This window comes from Nipponia nippon, unplaced genomic scaffold, assembly GCF_047370975.1.
Source record: "Nipponia nippon isolate SJK-2023a ecotype South Korea unplaced genomic scaffold, ASM4737097v1 scaffold_17, whole genome shotgun sequence".
NCBI lineage: Eukaryota > Metazoa > Chordata > Aves > Pelecaniformes > Threskiornithidae > Nipponia > Nipponia nippon.
The window spans coordinates 18,338-39,306 of record NW_028262333.1 but is presented as its reverse complement, the minus strand read 5'-3'; the positions used below and the strand labels follow the sequence as shown (position 1 = coordinate 39,306).

The following is a 20,969-nucleotide window of genomic DNA, read 5'->3' as shown; positions in this document are numbered from 1 at the left end:
GGGGCCAGTTTCCCCCAAACGGGGACTTTCCCCTGCGCGGCCACACAATTTGGAGGGGGGGAGCAACACAGTTTGGGGCTCCCAGGAAAGCCGAATCCACCTGGATTTGTGCAGCTTGGAAAGCAAGCACCCCCACCCCCCACCCCCGCTACATTTTAACGCAGAAACCCAAAAATGACCCATTGTTATGATGTGGAAAAGCGCCGGAAAACCCCAGAACTGAATATTTTGGAAAAGCAGAAACCCCCAAGTTTTGTATGATGTAAAAGAAAAAAAACAAAACAAAACAGAACAACAACAACAAAAAAAACCAACCCCCAAAAAAACCCAAACGCAAAACCCACACCAATTTGGGCCAAATTTGGGGTGAACCGCTGGCAGTTTGAGGGGCATTGCTGGGGATTATCTGGCGTGGATTCCTTCTCCGGAGCGGAATATCCGTTGCGGCTTATCCCAGGTGAGTTATCTGCTGTGGATTATGCCGGGCGGACCCCCTGGTGTAGGTCATCCCCACCCGTGTCCCCCCGTGCACCTTTCTACCCACACACAGCCGCTGTCCGTCCGTGTCCGTCTCCTGCCCCCCGTCCTCCTCTGCCTGTCTCTGCGCCCTCCCAAGTGCTCTCCACCCAAACGTCCCCCCACACAAGGTTTTTCCCCCCGTGCGGGGTTTTTTTGCCCCGTGACGCGCCCCCCGCGTCCCCTGCCCTCCGGTCTCGTGCCCCCGCTCCCCTGCTCGCCCCCTCCCGTAACCCCTTTGCTTCTGAACGGCCTTCAGACCATCGAGATGCAAGCGGAAGTCCTCCCGGAGTATAGGGCGGCTCCGCAGACCATGGAGATGACACCGAAAGTCCACCCAGACCATTGAGAAGGTCCTCCAGACCATAGAGAGGAGACAGAAGGTCCTCCCAGATGCTAAAGACTGTCCTTCAGACCATCGAGATGCAAGCGGAAGTCCTCCCGGAGTATAGGGCGGCTCCGCAGACCATGGAGATGACACCGAAAGTCCACCCAGACCATCGAGAAGGCCCTCCAGAGCATAGAGGTGAAACGAGAAGTCCCCTGGATGATACAGAAGGTCGTCCAGCCCACAGAGATTAAACTGGAATTCCTCCCAGACCATGCGCGGTGCGTCGCGGGCGGGCATCGCGCGGTGGGCGCAGCTTCCCCCCGCGGAGGGGCCAGCGGGAGCCCGGGGCGGAGCGGAGCGGTCGTTGGGCTGCGGCTGCAGGCAGGGAGGAGGTGAGCGGGGAAGCCCCGAGGAGGGCGGCGGTGCCTGGGGGGGGAGCGGCCGGGCCGGCGGGAGGCACGGAGCGGGGAGGGTGCGGTGCCGTGTGGGAGCCGGGCGGGCGGGGCTTCCCGGAGCCGGGCGGGGGGGGGGGCGCCGCGCCGGTCCGGAGCCGGGCGGTGGGGGGGCGCCGCGCCGGTCCGGAGCCGGGCGGTGGGGGGCGCCGCGCCGGTCCGGAGCCGGGGCCGGGCGGCGGGGGTCTTCCGTGCCGAGCGGCGCCGCGCCGGGGCCGGGCGGGCGCCGCGCCGGTCCGGGGCCGGGCGGCGGGGGGGCACCGCGCCGGTGCGGGGCCGGGCGCCGAGCCGCGTCGGGGCTGGGCAGTGGGAGGGGGCCGGCTGCAGCCGGTGGCGGGGGCTGCCCGGAGCCGCGCTGGGGGCTCGGCGGGGCTTCCACGTGCGGCGGTGGCGCGGTGAACGGTGTCCCCGCAGGATCCCAAAGCACGGAGGGCTGCGTCCCCTGGCATCCGGGGCTTTTGGTCGGTCACGTTGGTTCCCCGGGGCATGCCGGGAGGTGTAGTTTCTAGGGCCGTGGCTGCCGGACAAACCGCTTCCTTTTTTGCCTCCTCCTTTCCCAGCGTCACCTTCTGCGTCCCGGGAAGAAAATCCCGCGTGGGTGATTCCGCTCGGCGCTCAGGTAATCGCGTGTCTGGGGCTGCGGGAGCGGAGAGAAACCCTTGCCGGGTCGAGGACGCTCCAGGGGTGCCACATCAAAGCCAGAGGAAAGGCAAAGCCGCTGCCCGTGCAGAAAAGCCGATGACAAATTGCAGCTGAGAGAGCGCGCCGCGTTCCTGCAGTGCTCCCTTGGCAGTTTCGGCTGTTTGCCTTCCGGGCAAAAGAACAGACTTTCCTCTAGGAGAAATGAAGAGCTGCCTGTTCCCTTCTTTAGGGTCCGGTGTTTCTCTTCTGGTCGGTCGTGCTACTTTGATGGGCGAGCTGGAAATAGCCTGTTGTTTTGATACGCAGAACTAAATTGTTAGTAACATGCGGTGTCAGTAGAGTTCATTTTGGAGCACCTAGGTGCCAGTGGAAACGTAAGGAATGAAACGCGATGGAAACCGATCTTTAAACTTTAGTTTTCCTTGGTTTTTCTTTGCCATCAGAGCGTCGATGGCACGGTGGCCTGTGGCTCGGTGCACGTTCTGTTCCGTGGAGCCTTCGGTCTAGGACTTTGAAGTAACAAAGTTTGTCCTTCCAGAAAAGGGCTAGTCGCTCCTAGGATTGAGGTGTGGGCTTGGAGAGTCTCTTAAGCACGTGCCTAGAATTAAAGCCGAATTTCACTTCGTGTTGCTGCTGTTTGTCTTCACTTTCATTCCTTTCGCCACGGCTCCATCGTGAGCGGGAGCTCTGAATCATCCCTTTTTTTCAGTCTCGCACACGTTTTTTTACCCAAGGAGGTGCTACGTTTAGAAGTTAAGGAGTTTTCTCACAAACGCGTCGGTCGATGCAATTGCGTTGTGATTGTTAAAACCCCCAAAATAACACCGGTCTTACAGATCTGGCCTATTTCTTCTGAACACGGATTCGTCGCGTGCAAATCGGGATACAGATCGTCTGCGCTTCCTGCTCTGTGGAGGACACTGTGCTGAGACAGGGGTGAGCTCCCAAAGGAAAAAAAATACAAGGTCATGGGGTTTTTTTGTTTGTATTTGGGGGCGGGGGGGGGGGTGGATTTAAAAGAAAAAAAAGGAAAAAAAGAGTGGAATGTTGCCTGGTGGCAGCCTGCAGAGCTCTTTTGCTGCCCGGCCTCTCCTTTTCCTCTCTTGAAGTCCTCTTTTGTGGCTGCAATTGTCGTTTGGAGAAGTTCGGAAGAGCAGTTCAGGGACTTGCCTGGGCCCGTGTGCTAGTAATACCAGGAAGGGAAACGCTTGAACGGATAGCAAAGAAGTTGGCTCCAAGTAGAGGTTCTGAAGGAAGAACAACGATAACAGGAAGCAAATAGCAAGTTACCAAAAAATGGGCGCGTGTCAAACGCCTCCGAGTTTTATTGCCGAATGTTGTTTGGCACTATGTTCCAAACGGCTCTTTTTTCCTTTGCTCGGCTGTAGCCTTCGCAAGACTTCACAAAACCGGGCAGCTTGGGACTCCTCCCCAGCTTTATGCTACAGGTTTTTTTTCCTCTCTCAGCAGAGTGTCAGCTGCCGCCGTTTCACCGTGGTCGCCCTTTCTTCTGCCGTGAAAGCGCAAGACGGACGGAAAGGCTGCGTAGCGGTCTGCGAGTACAAGGTACGTCCGCGATGCGTGTCCGCGTTTTTCCTAAGGCGCTTGTAGCATGGACTTCAAAGTTAACGTCAAGAATGCGCCAGCTCTCCTTCCTTCTGTAGTTTTTCTAGGAACTATTGTAACGCAGATCCTAAAAGGAAAAGAAGGTCTGCGCTGGAGCGTGTTCTGCCTGTGCAAAGCCGACTTCCCTCCGTTTATTTTGCCTTCCTGAAAGCGCAATCTTCTGTTTCTGTGCGCTTACTAGGAAATGATATTGGGACAATAGTTGCGTCCTAAAAGAGGAAAGACGCCGATTGTGAGAGTTCAGGCGTTCAGAAGAAACAGGCTTTGTTTTCGTCATAGAAGCTGTGTGCTTTTTTCAGTCAATAAGTTTTGAAAATATCTTAGAGTAGTCCTTGAAAAGCTTACTGAGATACTAGCGTCCGTACTAAAAGCGATCCAGGTCCAAGGAGAGACGTGGACAAAAGAGGAGGAATCGGCCTCGAAAATTCATGTGTGTGATTAAAAACGTTCAAAACTGTAAATACGGGTGTGAGGCATTGCAGTAGAGAAAACTCTCTCGCCTTTATATATATATATATATATATTGAAAAATAATATTCATATGTATATATACAGAATTCATATATATATATATATATAAAAAGAAGGATTTCCAAATACAAACCTATATCTGCTGTATTATATAAATGATTCAAAAATAATTTTCTGTCTTTTTCCGTTTTTTCCGTCTCCGTTTTAGTTCACCGATGCGGGTTTTTAAATCACTTCCTGATGTCCTGTTTTTTAATTTTCCCAATTATTTCTTGTCTTTCCTTAGTGCCCTTGCTTTTTAAAATTTTGTTTCTGCATCTCTGTTTTAGTGCACTGTCCCTAATGCTGATTGCTTTTTAAGTTTTCTTTCTATGCCTCCTTTTATTCCGTTCACTGTCTTTATTTTGAATGATTTCTTGTCTTTCCTTAGCACTGTCGCTTTTAAAAATTTCTGTCTATGTCTGCATTTTAGTTCAATGTTGCTACTTTGTACTGCTTTCCTCTCTTAATCCTTTGGCTTTTAAAATTTCTACTTGCATCTTGTTTGCTGTCATTGATTTTTAATTATTCTTTCTTGTTTTTCCTTAGTGCCATCACTTTTTAAATCTTCTTTTCCATCTCCATTTTAGTTCACCAATGGGATTTTAAAATTTTTTCCTTATTTCCTTAATCACCATTGCTTTTAAAAGTTTGTCTGTTTTTATACCATTTCCTGTCTTTATTTTGATGTATTTATCTTTAATTATTTTTTTGTCTTTCCTTAGTGCCCTACCTTTTAAAATTTTCTTTCCACAGCTCTCTCTTAGTTTGTTTTCTTCTTCTTTTAGTTTTCTTTCTATGCCTACTTTTGTCCTGTTCACTGTCTTTATTATTTAATGATTTCTTGTCTTTCCTTAGTGCCTTTGCTTTTTAAAATTTCTATTTATGTCTGTGTTGTAGTTAGCTGTCACTATTTTTTAGTGCTTTCCTTTCTTAATCTTAATATTTGGGTTTTCCTTTTTTCCTTTCTTAATCTTGATCATTGGTTTTTAAAATTTTCTACTTTTATCTCCTTTGCTGTCATGAGATGTTAATTATTTTTTCTTGTTTTTCATTACTGCCATTGCTTTTACAATTTTTTAATTCTACATCTCTCTTTTAGTTCACAGTTTCGATTAATTTTTTCCTTATTTTCCTTATAGTTTGCCATCGCCGTTTTTTCATTTGCTCAATATGGCTTTAATCTCCATTGCTTTTAAATTTTCTGTCTCCTTTTATCCCCTTTGCTGTCTTTATTGTGCTCTAGTTAATTATTTCTTGTCTTTCCTTGGGGCCCTCCCGTTTTAAATTTTCTTGCTCTGCCTTTAGTTGGCTGTCCCTAGTTTTTAGTTCCCTCCCCTTCTTTTCCCTAATGCTCACGGCTTTGCAAATTTTCTTTCTCTGCCCACTTTTCTCCTGTTCACCATCTGTAGTTTTGAATGATTTGTATTTCCTTAGTGCATTTTTTTTTTTTTTATTTCTGCATTGTAGTTCACTGCTGCTATTTTTTAGTTCTTTCCTTTCTCCGTCCTTTGGCTTTTAAAATGTTCTACTTTTATCCCGTTTGCTGCTGTTAGTTTTTGATTGTCCTTTCTTGTCTTTCCTTAGTGCTATCGCTTTTTAGATTTTCTTTCATCATCTCCATTGTAGTTCAGTGATGCTATTTTTGAATGTTATCCTTATTTCCTTAATCACAGTTTCTTTTAAAGTTTTCTGTCTCCTTTTGTTCCAGTAGCTGTCATTATTTCCCTGTATTTATGTTTTAATTATTTCTTGTCTTTCCATAGTGCCCTCACTTTTTAAATTTTCCTTCTCCATCTCTTTAAGTTCACTGCCACTATTTTTTAATTTTTCCATTTATTTCTCTAATCCCTGTTACTTTTTAAAATTTTCTTTTATCCCGTTCCCAGTCTTTATTATGCTGTTCTTTTAATTACTTCTTGCCTTTCTTTAATTCCTTTGCTTTTTAGATGTTCTATTTTAATCTGTTCTAGCCTGCTGTCTCTATGTTTTAATTTTTCCCTTATCGCCCCCTTTTAAAATGTTCTTTCTATGCTTACTTTTCTTACTTTTGATGCCTTTATTTTTTAATTATTTCTTTTCTTTCTACATCTCTGTTTTAGTTCAGTCCCTATTTTTAAATTTTTCCATTTTATTTCCCTAATCCCCCTTGCTTTTCAGATTTTTCTACTTTTACCTCGTTCACTGTCTTTATGTTGCTGTCTTGTCTTTTAATAATTTCTTGTCTTTTGTTAGTGCCCTTGCTTTTTAGAGTTTCTTTCTGCATTTATTTTAGTTCACTGTCCCTATTTCCTAATTTTTTCCTTTGTTTCCCTAATTCCCCTCTGCTTATTAAATCTTCTTTCTATGCCTACTTTTATTACCTTTGAATTTTTTTAATAATTTCTTGTCTTAGTGCCGTCACTTTAAAAATTTTATTTTTACATCTCTGTTTTAGTTTGCTCTCCTTATCTCATAATTTTCCCTTTATTTCCCTAATCCCTGTCGCTTTTAAAATTGTCTACGTTTATTCCCTTTGCAGTCTTTATTTTGCTGTCTTTTCTTTTCATAATTTCTTGTCTGTCCTTAGTGCCCTCGCTTTTTCCATGTTCTTTCTCCATCTCTGAGTTTGCTGTCCCTATTTTTCAATTTTTCCCCTTTATTCCCCTAGTTCCCCTCTGCTTATTAAATGTTCTTTCTATGCCCACTTTTATTCCCTTTGCTGTTGTTTAAAAAATTATTTCTTTTTCTTTCATTCGTGCCGTTGCTTTTTAAATTTTCTTTCCACATCTGTTTTAGTTCGCTGTCCCTATCTTTTAATTTTTCCCTTTATTTCCCTCATACCCATCACTTTTAAAACGTTCTTTCCCTGTCTACGTTTTTCCCTTCGATGTCTTTATTTTTAATTATTTCCTTAGTGCCTTTGATTTTCAATTTTCTTCCTATGTCCCCGTTTCAGTTCAGTGCCCCTACTTTTAAATTTTTTCCTCTATTTCCCTAAACTCTGTTGCTTTAAAAATTTTCTACCTTTATTCCGTTCACTGTCATTATTTTTTAATTATTTCTCATCTTTCCTTAGCGCGGTCGCTTTTTACAATTTCTGTCTCTCTGCATTTGTTTGGTTCGCTGTTGCTATTTCTTTAATTCTTTCCTGTCTTAGTACCTCGGCTTTAAAATTTTTGTTTCTATGTCTACTTTTATCTAGTTTGCTGCCTCTGTGTTTAATTTTCTTTCTGTTTGTCCTCTACCCAGTTGCTTTTGAAATTTTCTTTCTACATCTACTTTGATCAAGCTCCCTATCCTTACTTTTTAATAGTTTTCGGTCTGTTGCGTACCCCGTTGCTTTTAAAATTTACTTTGTATGCGTCTCTCTCTTTGTCCCCCTTTCTTTATTTGGTAGTTTTTTCTTGTCTTTCCTAAGAGACGTGGCTTTTATTTTTCCGATGTCTAATTTTATCCCATCCAATGCGCTTATTTGTTAATGCTTTCCTGTCTGTCCTCCAGCCTGTGCTTCACTTCATCTCTTTTCTTCGTATGTCTCTCTTTAGATTGCCATCTCTATTTTTTTCATTTTCCCCTCTCTTTATCCCTCGGCTTTTAAAATTTTGTTTCCATATGTAATCTGGTTTGCTGTCCCTGTTTTTAGTTCTTTGCTGACTGTGCTGTACCTCTTGGCATTTTCAAGTTTCCTTCTAGGTCTACTTTTATCAAGGTCCCTATCCCTGTTTTTTAATTCTTTCCTGTCCCATCCTTTTTGAATTTTTCTCTCTCTCATCTTTTACGCAGTTTGCTCTCCCTGTTTTTAATTTTGTCTGGTTTTCCTTACCCTGTCGCTTTTAAAATTTTCTTTTTATGTCTCCATTTATCTAGTTCCCTTTCCCTTATTCTTAATGCTTTCCTGTCACGTACCATGTTGCTTTTAACGTCTTATTTCTATCTCTCCATTTATCTAGTTCCCTGTCCCATTTTTCTTTCCTGTGTTTCCTGTAGTCCATTGGTTTTTATTTTCCCTTTCAAATCTCCCTCTACATAGCTCCCTTTAACAATTTTTTACATGTCCTGCCTCTCTGTCCTGTTCCCTTTCTATTTCTCGCTCTGTCTTACATTCTCTAATTTTTAATTCTTGCCTATGTTTGTTGCTTTTTAATTTCTATTTCTATGACTGCCTCTATCCAACTTCCTGTCACTTTTTTTTAATTCTTTTTGCTTTTTCCCCCTTTTGTACTTCCCTCGATCCGCCCCGCCCCGCCGCTGCCTGCGTGTCTCTTATTCTCTCTGTGCCTCTCTGCTGTTCCTGTTGTCCCGCTCGGTCCCTTCTGTCTCTCTCCCCTGCCCCCTGTTGCTCCCTGTTCCTGTGGGATCTCCCCATCCTCCTCCTCGCTGCACTCCATTTCTCTCTCTCTCAACACCCTTGTGCGGTTCCCCGTCCCTCTCTTGTTCCCAGTATCCCGTTTTCTGGCTCCCTGTCCTACCCCTCTTCTCTACCTCCCTCCATCCTTCCTTCTGCTTTCCTCGTCCCTCTTTTCCCTCTGTCCCGCTGCCTTTGGGCACCGAGCCTCGTAACCAGCTCATTGCTGGGATTTCTGATGGGCGTGAAGGAACAAACATTTGCTGCCTCCTTTGTGACCCCAGATGTGTTTCCAGCCCCTGGCCTCTGGGTGAGCGGCTGCGGTTGGGTCCAGGGGACGCAGTGATGTGCTGTGGGGCTGGGGTGATGGCCTCAGTTCCTGATGGGTTCCAGCTAGGGCAGCCCAGGTGGGACCCATGAAGCGAAGACGGGGCTGGGCCAAGTAGCTGGCACAGTGCTGCGGTTTGGATTGAGGACGAGAACAATGTTGGTAACGCACTGACGTTTTGTTTGTCGCTAAGTAGCGCTTACACCGCTCAAGGACCTTGAGTGAAGAAGCTGGGAGGCGCCCTTATTTCCTCAATTGCTGTACTGTTAACTGTTTTTCTGCTTTGATCCTACTCCTTGTGTTTATTTTGCCTTTTTTTCTTTGTATCTTGTGTTTTCTTAGTAGCCCTGCCTTTTACATTTTTTGCCTACATATCCGTTTTAGTTTGCTCTAGCTTATTAAAAATTTTTTACTTAATCAGCATTGCTGTTAAACTTGTCTGTCTCCTTTTATCCCATTTAGTGTCCTCATTTCAGCGTCTTCATTTTTTAATTATTTCCTATCTTTCCTTTGTTTCCACGCTTTTGAGATATTCTTTCATCATCTCCGTTTTATGTCCCTGTCCCTATTGTTTTTCACCTTTATTTCCCTAATCCCCTTTGCTATTTAAATATTCTTTCTATGCCTCCTTTTTTTCTCTCTGCTCTCTTTTTTTACATTTTTTTTTGCTTCTTTGCCATCGCTTTTTAGATTTTCTTTCTCCATCTCTGTTTTAGTTTAGCAATGCTACTTTTAAATGTTTTATTTCTTCAATCACCGTCGCTTTTAAAATTTTGTTGTCTTTTATCCCATTCACTGTCTGTGTTTCGTTGTCTTTATGTTGTAATTATTTCTTGTCTTTCCTGAATGCCCTCTCTTTTTAAATTTTACTTCTACCTCTCTGTTTTAGTTCACCGTCTCTATTATTTTTTTCCTTATTTCTTTAATCACCGTCGCTTTTAAAGATTTTGCTTTACTTAGAGATAACTCCTCCACAGGCTTTCATTTTGCCCCAGAGCACTCTTACCTTCCGCTCCGCCACGTCAGATGTCTCCGTTCGGTACCCGGTCTCTCGAGGACATCCGTGCTCTCTTCGGATCCTCTCCCGCGTACTTCATCGCCTCGGCGAATCTTCATTTGTTTCTACGTCCGTGTTCCCCCATCTCACGGAGCCATCCCGTTCCTGTCACGATGTCCCCCCGAGACCCACAGCACCCTTTGAGCTCTGTAGCGCTATTTGTGTTTCTCCCATTCAGACAGAACCCTTGCTCAGGCTTTGTCTGAGCCCCAGAGCTCTCTTACCTTATTCTCTGCCATCTAGGATGTCTCTGTTCAGTCGCTCATCCCCCGGGGACATACGTGAGTACATCGTTAGGGCACCCTCTTGCGTTTCGCATTGCAACCCAGATCCTTTTTCTGTCTCTCTTTCGCTCTCGACACCCCCCTTCTGCCATCATCGTGCTTACCGAGGCGGTCCTCGTGCCCCACAGCCGTCTTTTCGCTCTGTAACGCTCTTCGCGACCTTCTCGCTCCCCAGGAACCTTTTTCGATGCCTTATTTAATCGGGTTCGTTTGTGCCTCCGAGCGCTCTTATCGTCCTGTGCGACATCTAGGGTGCCTCCATTTGGTCCCTGGCCTCCCCGAGGACATCTGAGATTTTGGGTGGAACCTTCCTTTTTTTTATTACTTTTATATTTTACTTTCCCTCCAGCAGCTGTTTGTAGGAAGTATGTTGTGCAGATGCCGTAACTTTTTCTCTCTTGACTTTACATCTGTTAGTTTTGAAATCGTGTCTACAGATACAATAGGCTAAAAGGAAACTATCCGGGGGATTTGTCTTTTGTTAGAGAGAAACGAATGAGTTTTTTTTTAGTTTGCACAATCCGATGTCAGCATGAAGTTATTTTAAAACTACAGATGCTTTTTAAAAAGTATATTCCCATTTTTGGCTTAGGTTTTTAGGTGTTGGTTTTTTTTTTAAGTCGGTCTTTTCACCTGATTTTCTAGCTAAAGTTCCGATCCCCTCCAGACGTCTTCCTCGTGTCCCGAGCCTTCTTCGGTCTCTCCGGCCCATTCAAGACCCCTCTAACGGCGTCACGATGCCTATCTATGCCTTCGAGGTCACCCTTAGCGTGCCTTTAGCTTCGTAGCGGACCTCGCGCCCCTCTCGATGCCTCAGAAGACTTCCCGAGTCCGTCTCTGTGACCGGCCCAGTTATCCCGGCCTCTTTCCTCTAGCCGTGCCTCTATTCGTTCCCCGGCTGTCTGATGACAACTTTAGTTGGTTCAGATCCCCTCCGGATTTAATTGTCATGTCACCAATCCTTTTTCTGTTTCTCTGCTCCTTCAGGACATTTTTTTTTTCTTGCTCACGATGCCTCCAGAGACCTTTCCTTGTGCTCCACCTCGTTCTTGTAGCACTTTGAGCCATGCAGCAGTCATTCGTTCCTCTATACTATCTAGGATTCCCACGTTCAGTCTCCGGCCACCCGAGGCCATCGGTACTCCACTCGGACAATCACCCAAGTTCCTCCTTGTCGTCCCAAGCCGCCTCTCACCTGTCAGCCCCCCTCGACGCCCCTCTCCCCACAGTCACGACGCCTCCCGAGATGTTCCTCGTTCTCTACGGCACCCTGTAGCACCATATCTCCTTTCCCATCTCTCTCGTTCAGTCGGAGCCTCCCGTCTTTCTTTGCTACCGGCGCTCTTTCGTCTCTCTGCCGTCGAGGGCGTCTTCCTTCGGTTCCTCTCCCGCTTAGTCACGTGGAGTTTGCCGAGATGTTCTCCTGAGCCTCCGAGGCTCTCGCTGTGTCTCCAAGCCATTTTTTCTTACCCTGCCCTATCATAATTCCTCTACTCTATATAACGATGCCTTCCGAGTCCTTTCTCATACTCCACAGCAGTCTCGTAGCACTTTAGCTCCAGTGCAATTTTTTTTGTTTTGGTGCGCTTTAGAGCCCTCTTATCTTCTTCTTTGCCATTTAGGATGCCTTCGTTCAGCCCCTGATCCCCTGACGACATCTGTACTTTGTTGAAATCCTCCTCGGAGTTCCTCATTGATACCTCTGAGGCTTCTTTGGTGTCTCAGGCCCCCTCGGGATTCCTCCGTTGCCGAGCTCTCGCGAGATACCCCCTAGGCCCTAGAGCCCTGTTTTAGCTCAGCAGGGAGCTTTGTGCACCTCTTTTCCCCTCCGAGCCCTTCCCGAGTCCACCTCCGTTACCCCGGTCGGTCCTTCCGTCCTCTCACCCATTCGGCGTTCCTCCATTCGGTCCCCGATGACATCCGTCTTTTGCGTGACTCCTTTTAGAGCTCATTGTGTCCTCGAGACTACTTTGGTCTCTCTGGCCCCCTCGGGGCCTCTCCGATCCCTGCGACGATGCCTCTCCTTCTGCCTAACCTTTTGTAAAGCCATCTTCATGCTCCGCAGCAGTCCCTTTGGTTTTTTGTCTTACGGTACGTTTCTATTTGGTGGCTGGTACCCCAAAGACATCTACCATCAGTTCAGATCTGCTCTTGAGTTTTTCAGAGAAGGCGATAGTCTTCCCCTCTTTTTATTGACAGATCTCCCGTGGTTTTTTTTGTTGTGTTTTGCAATTTATATTTGTTCTAGCTACTTAGGCATTCATTCAGCTGCCTCATACGGCCTCTGAGATGTTTTTTGTGTTTCTATGGGATTTTTGTGGTTTTCGTCTCTTAGGACTCATCTAGTTCCATTAAGGGAGTCCGTCGGAGAGACCGATGAGGTGACTGAACCGTTGGTGATTTACAGTAAATAATTTACTTTGCGACCGGAGGAATTTTCGAAAAAGGATTTTTATGGGATTTAATTACGCTTTGTCATTCAGTTCTATCTGGAACGTACTTTTGGTGGAAGTTAAGTAGCGCACGCGGTTTCACTAGCAACGAAGCGTAATTCCATAACATCCTGTTTTTTTCATGGGAAACTAAAGCATGTAATTGTTGGTAATAATGTCGCTAACGAGTTTAACGGGTTTCTTTCTTACGTAGTTTGGTAGGAGGTCTATCTCATTCTATCTGCACCCCAGAAAAAATACATTTAATTCCTTACCCGGTCACGTTGCCAATGCGATAGATGCTGTTGCTGTAAAAAAATAGATCTTCTAATTTCTAGTAAGGGTTATTTTCCCCATTTAAGTCCTTTACGCATTGAAAACCTAAGGCATAGAAGAAACCTCCTTGCTGCTCCTCCGGCAGCCTTTATGCCATCTGGTGGTTTGTCCCTCCCCTTTCCCAGGTGAGTGTGGGAAGGGCGGTGGGCGGGGCCAGGGGTATATGAGCCACAGCCTCAACTCAGGCAACTCATTCTGCTTTTGGGTTTCAGTGGTGTTAGTGTTCTGCTGTTCCTTCAGTCAATTCCAGATTTTGATCTGCTTTAGTTATTTGAGTAGGTGTGTTTTGATATTGAAAGAAGCAGAAGCATTTGTTTGAGGTAAGGGCTTTGGGACTAGTCGAGGTTCAGCATCATGTATAGTAAAAACCAGACTTGTGTGCAGATGTATTTTTTTTTTTTTTCCTCCTCAGTATTGTATTGGGTGTTTAGGAGCGGTGAGCTGGATTAATAGTCTGAGCTTGGATTTTCTTTTTTTATTTTAAGTGTGTTGTATGTTTTTGGAATTTCTGGCTCTATTGAAGATAGAACTTTGTTTTCTTCACTAGTTCTGCCATGCAAGTTCTCGATAGCTTTTCATAATGGGACTGACGGTGAGATGATCTAGCAGCGTTTAAGGTGGGCATCTTGTATCTATATGCATATGGAGTTTTAACATTCTTCAAGAAAGCGGCAGGTACATAAGGCATAGTGTTTTTCAGAGTACGGAACGGTCCATCATCTTTCTTAATTGCTGACAGAGTACCACGTTGTCCCTAGAACCTTTACGGCTTGCAGTAGGTACCTCATAGATCATAAGCATGAGGACTTCACTGATTTTGCGGGTTTGTAGCAGAGCCTGGAGTCTACAGGAAGATGAAAGGTAAGGGGAGCTTACAGAATGTGGGGTACAGCTTAGAAGAGCAGTTCCAGAGGAGCAGCTGACATGGGAGGTTCAGGGGTGCGAATACAGGGCAGGAGCTGTTGGGAAGGAGTGGCTTTTCTTCCCTGCGGGTTCAGGAGAAGAGAAGGGGTTTTTTGAAGTTTTGGGAGCGGGGGATGGTTGGGTAAGGGAGGTAGGTTCACTGTTTTTTTTTTTCAGAAGGGTTATGCAGTTGAGTTTGGTTTTTGATCAGGTCTGTTCTGGTTTTGTCTCTCCACAGCCGACGGGAGATGGGAGGAAGTCACGAGAGACGCAGCGTAAACTGTCCGGGCTTCTGCATAGGAACAAGTTTTCTGAGACGAGACTCGTCTGATGTTTGGCCCTGCATTGGGTACATTAAGGTACATCAAAATATACCCTCCAGAAGTCTCGGGTCTCTGCTCCTCCGTGCTTCTTATTTCATTCGCTGAGCTAATTTTTGCTTCTGTCCCTTCACCGTCCATTGGGATGTCACAGAAATTGTAACTTAGAGGCATTGACTAGGCACTTATTTCCAGTGCAGGCTTGCGTCGCTGTCTTCCCTCGTGTTTCTTGGAGAACAGGATGTGTATTTGTGCTCTTAAATCTCCAGGGAAGGGTGTGTCTTATCACAGTCCTGGGCGTGCGAGCTTTTTCTGGTTTTGTTTTTGCCTTTTTCCTTAAGTGTCCAATGAGGCTTTTTCTAGTGTCGGTCATGACAGCGATGTTCTTGTTTATAGTGTTCTTAGCACCGGTTTCTGTAGTCGTACGGTGTCCATTTTAGATCTTCGAGTCACCGTGTTACGCTGTTGTGGTTTTTCCATCGGCGGACTGCCGTTGTAATTCCCAACGGGGCTTTGTAGGTTATCGGGCTCAAGGGTCTCGAGCCGCTTTTGTGGCGGCCCTCTTGTCCTCACAGCTCCATCCATCGGGCAGTCTCTGTTGCTGCGCGGTGCAATGTTCTGTTTTTTTGGAGGTTCCTGGGTTTGTCATATTTTCTGGGTTTTGGTTACAATTTTTTTTTGCAGGATTTCTGTTGTGTATTCCTGCAGGTAAGGTCAGGTTGTCTTTTGACATCCAGGTCCCTGTGGCTCTCCTTCCTCTCTTTTTTTGTTTTTCCTTTTGTAGTTATCCTCACCAGCTTTTTCCCACGATGGGAGCAGCAGAGAGGGGAGCGGAGCTCTGGGGACATCTGGGGAGGTAACGTCAGGATTCCTCCTGTCTTTGCAGGTCTGGCCCTGAGGAAGTCCGGTACGCGGGTCGACGGCGTGAGTATTTATTATGCGGGTGCGCTAATACCTTTCAGAGTGTGTCAGAGGGTAAGGATTTTGTTATGTTTGGTGTCACGTTGTTCTGTGTATTTGTTGAAGACGCGAGTTTTGTGTGGGAGGAAGCGGGCTATCTGAGTGGTTTTTGGGATAAGGTGGGGTACATGTGTTTTTAGGTTGTATCTTATTTGCCAGGTGTTTTGAACTAATTGTATCTGAATTTCCTAGGGAGTCCCAAACGGGTTTGGGGCCCTCCGATGGCGGGTGCTGTTGCCGCAAGGCAAAGCAGGGTCATAGCAGAGTTTTTTTTCCGTTTGTGGGGCTGGGCTCGGCCATCTCCTGCACAGACTCCTGTTGTGTAGCGGTCAGGGATGGTAGCTTTCTTTTGATTTCTCGAAGAACAAGAGGATGGAGCGTGTTGTAGGAGCGTAATCATTTTCTCTTCCTTTGGCAGTGGAGGCATCCGAGGGCCAGCCCGCATGCGAGGAACAGCACCAGGCTGTCTGTGTTGACCGTCAGCAGAGGAAGGAAGCTTCTTTAAGAAGCCGAGGTGATTAAGTAGAGTCCTTAGTTGTTCGCTTTGATTTTCATCACGGGGGTGGGGAGGGGCCGGGACATGCAAAACGCAGTCCCAGATGGGCGACCCGTCTGTTACGTGGCAGGCCGTGAGAAATATCACGGACAGCACAGGACTGGCATTAGAACCCGGTGCTTGGGTCCGACTGACCTGGCAGAACCATCCTGCCATCTCAAGTAATGCGTGCTTCTGTACGGAGATTTTAATAGCTCGCTCCGCATCACCTTTGGCTTTTCCTCATTGAGCTCGTATTTTGGCCAGAAGCATCTCTCATGAAGCGTTTGGGTCTGAGGGGCCTCCGTGAGATTTTTGGCGCCCGTCTCCATGAGATTCTGTGACCATCGAGTCACGTTCAGCATCTGTCTGCTGTCAGGTCTCCTGTAACTACTGTGCAGTTTCAGCTTAAGGCTTTATAGTGCAGCGTTATCTAATAGTAGCGTTGCATACACAAGTAGCTTCCGGCAGCCCAGCGTCCTGTCCCGTACATGTCGGCGCTCATATGCGAGCGTGCTGTCTACCGAGGGGTCCTGCGGCTCATGGAGTCCTTTAGGAGTTAGTTCTCCGTAAAGGAGGAGTCTGTCTTTACACGAGCCACGGTCATTTGCTACTTGTAGCTCTTTTGGTGTTTGGCCTATCATCGGTCTTTGCCTATATTGGGGTTATTTGGCAGTAAGCGTAATTTTTGCGTGTCGGTGGGTGGTTTGACTTAATCTTGCGGTTTAAGCGATAGGTCTGGGCTAAGCGGCGCAGTCGAGCGAGGAGTGACAGCGAAGGTGAGCAGACGGCGTTGTGGGCCACGATGGAGGTTGAGATCGATCGTTTTGGGATTTGTGCTTTTGGGCTGTCTGTGTTGCTTGAGTACCTAAGTCGGTCCAAGGGATTTGCATGGTGGGCTCTCTGTTTAGGAAAGCAGTATGTAACATCTGCGTGTGTCTCCACAATCTCCTGAAGCGGAGCCGGCATCGAAGGTTACGGTTCCCGAATCATTGGACACGGACCGACTACGCGAGCAGGTGCCTGACATGGATGCTGACCCCGGAGGCGTGGCACGGGAGGCGAGCGGAGCCGCGTTAGGAGGCTGGGGGCAAGGATGAGTCCGGCATGTGGCTATTGGGGTAGGGGAAAGAAGAGGTCAGCGTCTACTTCTCATGGGTATTACTGTCTGTCTGTCTTGGTTTTTTTGTAACTCACTGATGGCGCTGCATCAGCCTGGCAGGTCACAGCGTAAAGGTCGAATCGACAAGGTTAGCAGAGTGAAGAAGTCAGAATGGGGAAGGTTCGCTGTTTGCTAGGGTATTTGTGAGCACCCGGTCGACTTGGTTTTATTGTTGCTGCAGATGCATAGTAGGGAGCTGGACACCGAAGGGATGAGGCGAGCGGAGCGTTGCGAGAAGGAAGGTCGGCACGCAGCGACGGAGGGAACGTGCCCCTGTCGGCGCCTATGTGCCTAGCTAGCGCTCTGTTTTGAAAGTGTAAAGCGACTCGCAAAACTACATGCAAATCAGAAGGTCTGGCCTGAGGTCATCAGGCAAGGTGGGTGATGAACATCAACCGTAGCAGCAGTTCATTTTGAGGTGTAGAATTGTTGGAGCAGGTGACTGCTTCCAGACACAACGGTTGTTTTTGTATTTCTGGTTTCTAGGCGCCACGGGCGATGCTGGCCGCAACATCTGGCGTTAGACTAGAAGCGAGCGGAAGGCCAAGGCGCTTCCGAGGCAGGTGTCGTTGCGGAAGAGGTCAGCGTTGACTGGCGTGACGCTGAGGGATGGCACTCCGTGTTTGCAGATGATGAAGAGGATCTGGGTGACTGCAGTGACATCTCGGGTAGCCTATGTGGTCTGTTTTAAAAGATGGTTTCTGACCCCCAGCCCTCTGAAAGGCAAGTTGAGGGCCAAAGCTATCTTTGTGCAGGTGATGGGCTGGGTGGGGGAAGCGCAGCAGGGGCGGGCAGGCGTTCTAAAATCAGCGTAGCGGAGAAGGCGGTTTGAGATTATGCACGTACGGGCAGAGAGGGCACGGGGTTCTTTGTGTAAAACACGACTGTCTACCGGGCAGGGCAGGTCCAGCCTGCGTCTGTGTTACTGTGTAGTCTTTGTAGTCTGTCTTGTGTCTCATACCATACCTTAATCATGTCATGATGTCTCTATTCTTCTGTGTCTGGCGGGCACATCGCAATACCCAGGGTCTCGTAAGCGTCAGCTCATTGGCGTAACGATAACAGAGTCCTTCCTTTCTTGAATTAAAGTTTATCACGTGGATCAGTCACACGTATCTTGCGTATCAGAAGTTTACGGACGGTAACTTATTGCGATGGCGATTAAGAAGGCATCAGCATCGCCGCTCGAGAGCCGTCTGTTTTCCCAGAGTCTTTTTCTGCAACTTGTTCCCTGCATCCTAACATTCTTAGGTATTTAAGCCTGGCTTCTCACACCTCCGTCATCCCAGTTACGGACATATCTTTTTTTATATATCTTGATCACTGGCGATGGTATTTGACTTGTGGGGCTGCCGTAGGTTCTTCCTCACGGCCCCATCGATCTTATAGCCCGTTGGCATCTCTAGGCCGGGATTCATTCCTTTTGACAAGAGTTTTTCTTAGATATCTGGGTGACGTCATCCGTAGCGTTTGTGCGCAGCGTCGGTCTGCGTGCGTACGCGTCCGGGTTGGAGCCGCTTCGCCTGGGGGCATAGCGATGGTAGAGTCCGGGGAAGATTAGCACGAAGAGCGACGGTTAATGTTAATACGCCTAGACTGTTTTGGCAAAGGCGGTACGGCCTATTTCCAAGCGACCGGCCATCGGCAGCAGGCAGGACGACCATTTCTGTAGCGTTTGGCGGGTGCCGAGGGGATGACCGGAGCTGTCTGGGAGACTCGGCTTGAATGCTAGAGTGCTGCTAGTTGAGCAAATGGAATCTCAAAGGTGTTAAGGCTTGTATATGTAGGGCTTAATATTTGAGTTACTTATTTCTTTTAATGGCAGGGTGTACTTGGGCTCTAGATGGTATTGCCGAATGGGAACAAGAGTAGCGGAATCGGTTGATCTCTCGCTCGGTATCCGGGTGACTTGTTCGATGCCATTGTTTTTGCAGGTGCAGAAGCACCAGCCGTGCGAGGCGACGGTGAGGTGAGCACCATAAGAACACGGGTCAGCGTGCGGTGTTAGAGGGAAGATGTGACCGGTAGCTGTATGAGTCGATTGCGGTTTGTGTTTCTTTGTCTGAAGGCGTGAGGCCATGTGGGATCTGGGCACCGAAGCTGACTCGGGCACGGCGAGCGATGACTAGCGGGCTGGCGTAGCCATTAGTTTTCAGGTGTCTTATTGTGGGTGAAGCTATAAACACGCCTTGTTGTTAGGGTTTTACAGGCGGTACTCACAGCTCGACGTGGCAACCTGAAAACAGCAGAGGCAGTGCTGGAAACCGGCCAAGGTACAGGAGGAGGAGATGGGAATCGGTGCGGGCAGGCTCTCATTTTAGGTAGTATCTCTGCATCTGTTATTCGCTTTGATTTTTTTTTTTTTGCATATGATGCATGTAGTATCAGAGGAGCGAAGCAGCGCTTTGAGCGGTCCGAGAAGGCGAGGTGGTCGCGGGCCTGTTTGTGCCCGAGAGTAAAGTGTCGTGCTGCAACTCGACGAAGCTTTTCTCTTTGGTTTGGCAGGTCCTGCGGAGGCCGCCTTGGGAATCGGATTAGCATTTGAGGCGAGCTGGGTAGCGGGGAGGAGGAGCACGGGACCGGTGACTTTTCACAAGCACAATGGTAATTTTGTGTATCTGAGCATTTTAGTGCCACGAGGAACGACGGCCGCAGCCTCCGTCTCTGGAATCGGCACGGAGCAGGCGAGCGGAACGCCACGGCGCTTCCGAGGATGAAAGCGATGCGGAAGAGGTAGGCGTCTGCTGTTGGGATGCTTACTGCTGGTGGTGTGGGAATTTTTTGCAGATGATGAAGAGGAACTTGGGGAATGTGGGGAAAATATCAGCTAGCTGATGTGTATTTTCTCCAGGATGGAATCACGCTCCTGGCTGTCTGCCAGCTGAGTTGAGGGGCTGGCACTTGGAAGGGGGCAAGGAGACAAGGTTGGCCGTTGCAGGAAGGGGTATTAAAGGTAGCGCAGGGGAGAGGTATGTCTGGGAACAGTGCCCTCCAGGCAGGTAAAGGGAGCAGGTTTTTCTTTGGCACAATGCCAGCGTGCGTCGGGCAGGGCGGTTCCAGGCTGTGTCTGTTGTTGAATGGTCTGTGTCGTGTCTTCTGCGTCTTACACCTTTGTTTGGTCTCGATGTCGTCTTTGCACCCAAGGAGGGCGGTACGTGCCTCGGGCACCATCCCTAGCGTCTCGAACGCTTGTACTCATCGGCATAGTGCCGATCGGGCGCTTCTTTTCTGGCGATAAATGTGTGGCGTGGATCGGTCTGGCGTTTCGACGTTTCCGACGGTCCTCTTTTGCGGCATCGCTTCTGGCTGCGTGAGCAGCTCCGTTCTCTTCCCGTCCATTTTAGTGCACGGGGGTTTCTTCCCTGCATCGTTACGTTCTTAGGTCTTGAAGCCGGCCTCGTTGCGCCTGCATACTCTCAGTTTTGAAAATAACATTGCGTTACGGGCCGTGACGTTCCGCTCTTTTACTGGGGCTGCCCTAGAGGCTCCTCACATAACCGTCACGGTGGTCTTGCTCGACGGCGTCTTCGGTCCGGGTGTTGCTCTTGTTGCTGAGAGATCTCCCTCGTCTGTGAGGCACGTTGTTAGTAGTGTTCTGTGGAGTGTCGGTGTGTACTTGCATGTGTTTGGCCTGGAGCCGCTCTGCCCGGGGGGCGTAGAGTCAGGGGGCTGGTGGAATAGCGATAAGCGTCCGTGGCTAATGTGTTGCTGTGCCTAGACCGTTGAGGCAAAGGCTGTACGGTCATCTTGTACTGAGTAGCTGTCGGCAGTGGGTGAGAACGAGAATTACTGTAGTGCTTGGCAGGTGCTAAGGGGATGAAGGTAGATGTCTCGGAGACCACTAGAGTGCTACTTGAGCAGAACGAATCTCAAAGGTGTTAAGGCTTATATGTGTAGGGCCTGATATTTGAGTTACATATTTCTTTTAATAGCAGGCTGTGGTTGGCCTGTAGATGGTATTGCTAAATAAGAACAAGACCTCTGGAATTGTTAAGCTATTGCTCAGGATCCAGGTGACATGTTCAATACTAATTATTTTCAAGATGCAGAAGGATGAGTTGTCCAGGGACACGAAGGAGAAATGAGGTCAGTGCTGTAAAGAGGGTGGGTTGGTATGTGGTATTAGAGGGCACATGAAACTGGTAGCTATTTAACTACATTATGGTGTTTCTAACTTTTTTTGTTTAATGTGAAGGTTCCAAGCGAGGAGCTATGTGGGATATGGGCCCAGAGCTGACTTGGGCAAGG

At 47.7% G+C, this 20,969-nt stretch overlaps 1 protein-coding gene across 8 annotated transcripts; it reads left to right on the top strand.

Annotated features, from left to right (window-relative positions):
• The first annotated feature begins 727 nt into the window (after window positions 1-727).
• Window positions 728-20,934, top strand: LOC148056112 (uncharacterized). 8 transcript variants are annotated; one of them, XM_087754059.1, is made up of 11 exons: window positions 728-1,239; window positions 1,860-1,918; window positions 2,778-2,906; window positions 3,412-3,507; window positions 13,983-14,103; window positions 14,951-15,039; window positions 15,443-15,538; window positions 18,656-18,690; window positions 18,921-18,994; window positions 19,104-19,454; window positions 20,917-20,934. In XM_087754059.1, the coding sequence occupies exons 5-10, from the start codon at window positions 14,075-14,077 to the stop codon at window positions 19,264-19,266; spliced, it is 486 nt and encodes a 161-aa protein (XP_087610185.1). In that variant the 5' UTR covers window positions 728-1,239; window positions 1,860-1,918; window positions 2,778-2,906; window positions 3,412-3,507; window positions 13,983-14,074; the 3' UTR covers window positions 19,267-19,454; window positions 20,917-20,934. The 8 variants fall into 8 exon arrangements, 3 of the variants coding, with proteins under 3 accessions (XP_087610185.1, XP_087610188.1, XP_087610187.1); XM_087754062.1 differs by lacking the exons at window positions 1,860-1,918; window positions 18,656-18,690; window positions 18,921-18,994; window positions 19,104-19,454; window positions 20,917-20,934 and adding exons at window positions 16,471-16,578; window positions 16,903-16,928 and having other exon boundaries at window positions 2,778-2,877; window positions 3,409-3,507; window positions 14,951-14,988; XM_087754061.1 differs by lacking the exons at window positions 1,860-1,918; window positions 18,656-18,690; window positions 18,921-18,994; window positions 19,104-19,454; window positions 20,917-20,934 and adding exons at window positions 16,471-16,578; window positions 16,903-16,928 and having other exon boundaries at window positions 2,778-2,877; window positions 3,409-3,507.
• Window positions 20,935-20,969: the final 35 nt, after the last annotated feature.

Coding starts and splice junctions, on each gene's coding strand:
- LOC148056112 (XM_087754059.1), top strand. CDS start 14,075: ATGTTTGGCCCTGCATTGGGTACATTAAG. Junction 15,040..15,442: donor CTTTCAGAGTGTGTCAGAGG/GTAAGGATTTTG, acceptor TTCCTTTGGCAG/TGGAGGCATCCGAGGGCCAG. Junction 18,691..18,920: donor CCGTGCGAGGCGACGGTGAG/GTGAGCACCATA, acceptor CCTTGTTGTTAG/GGTTTTACAGGCGGTACTCA.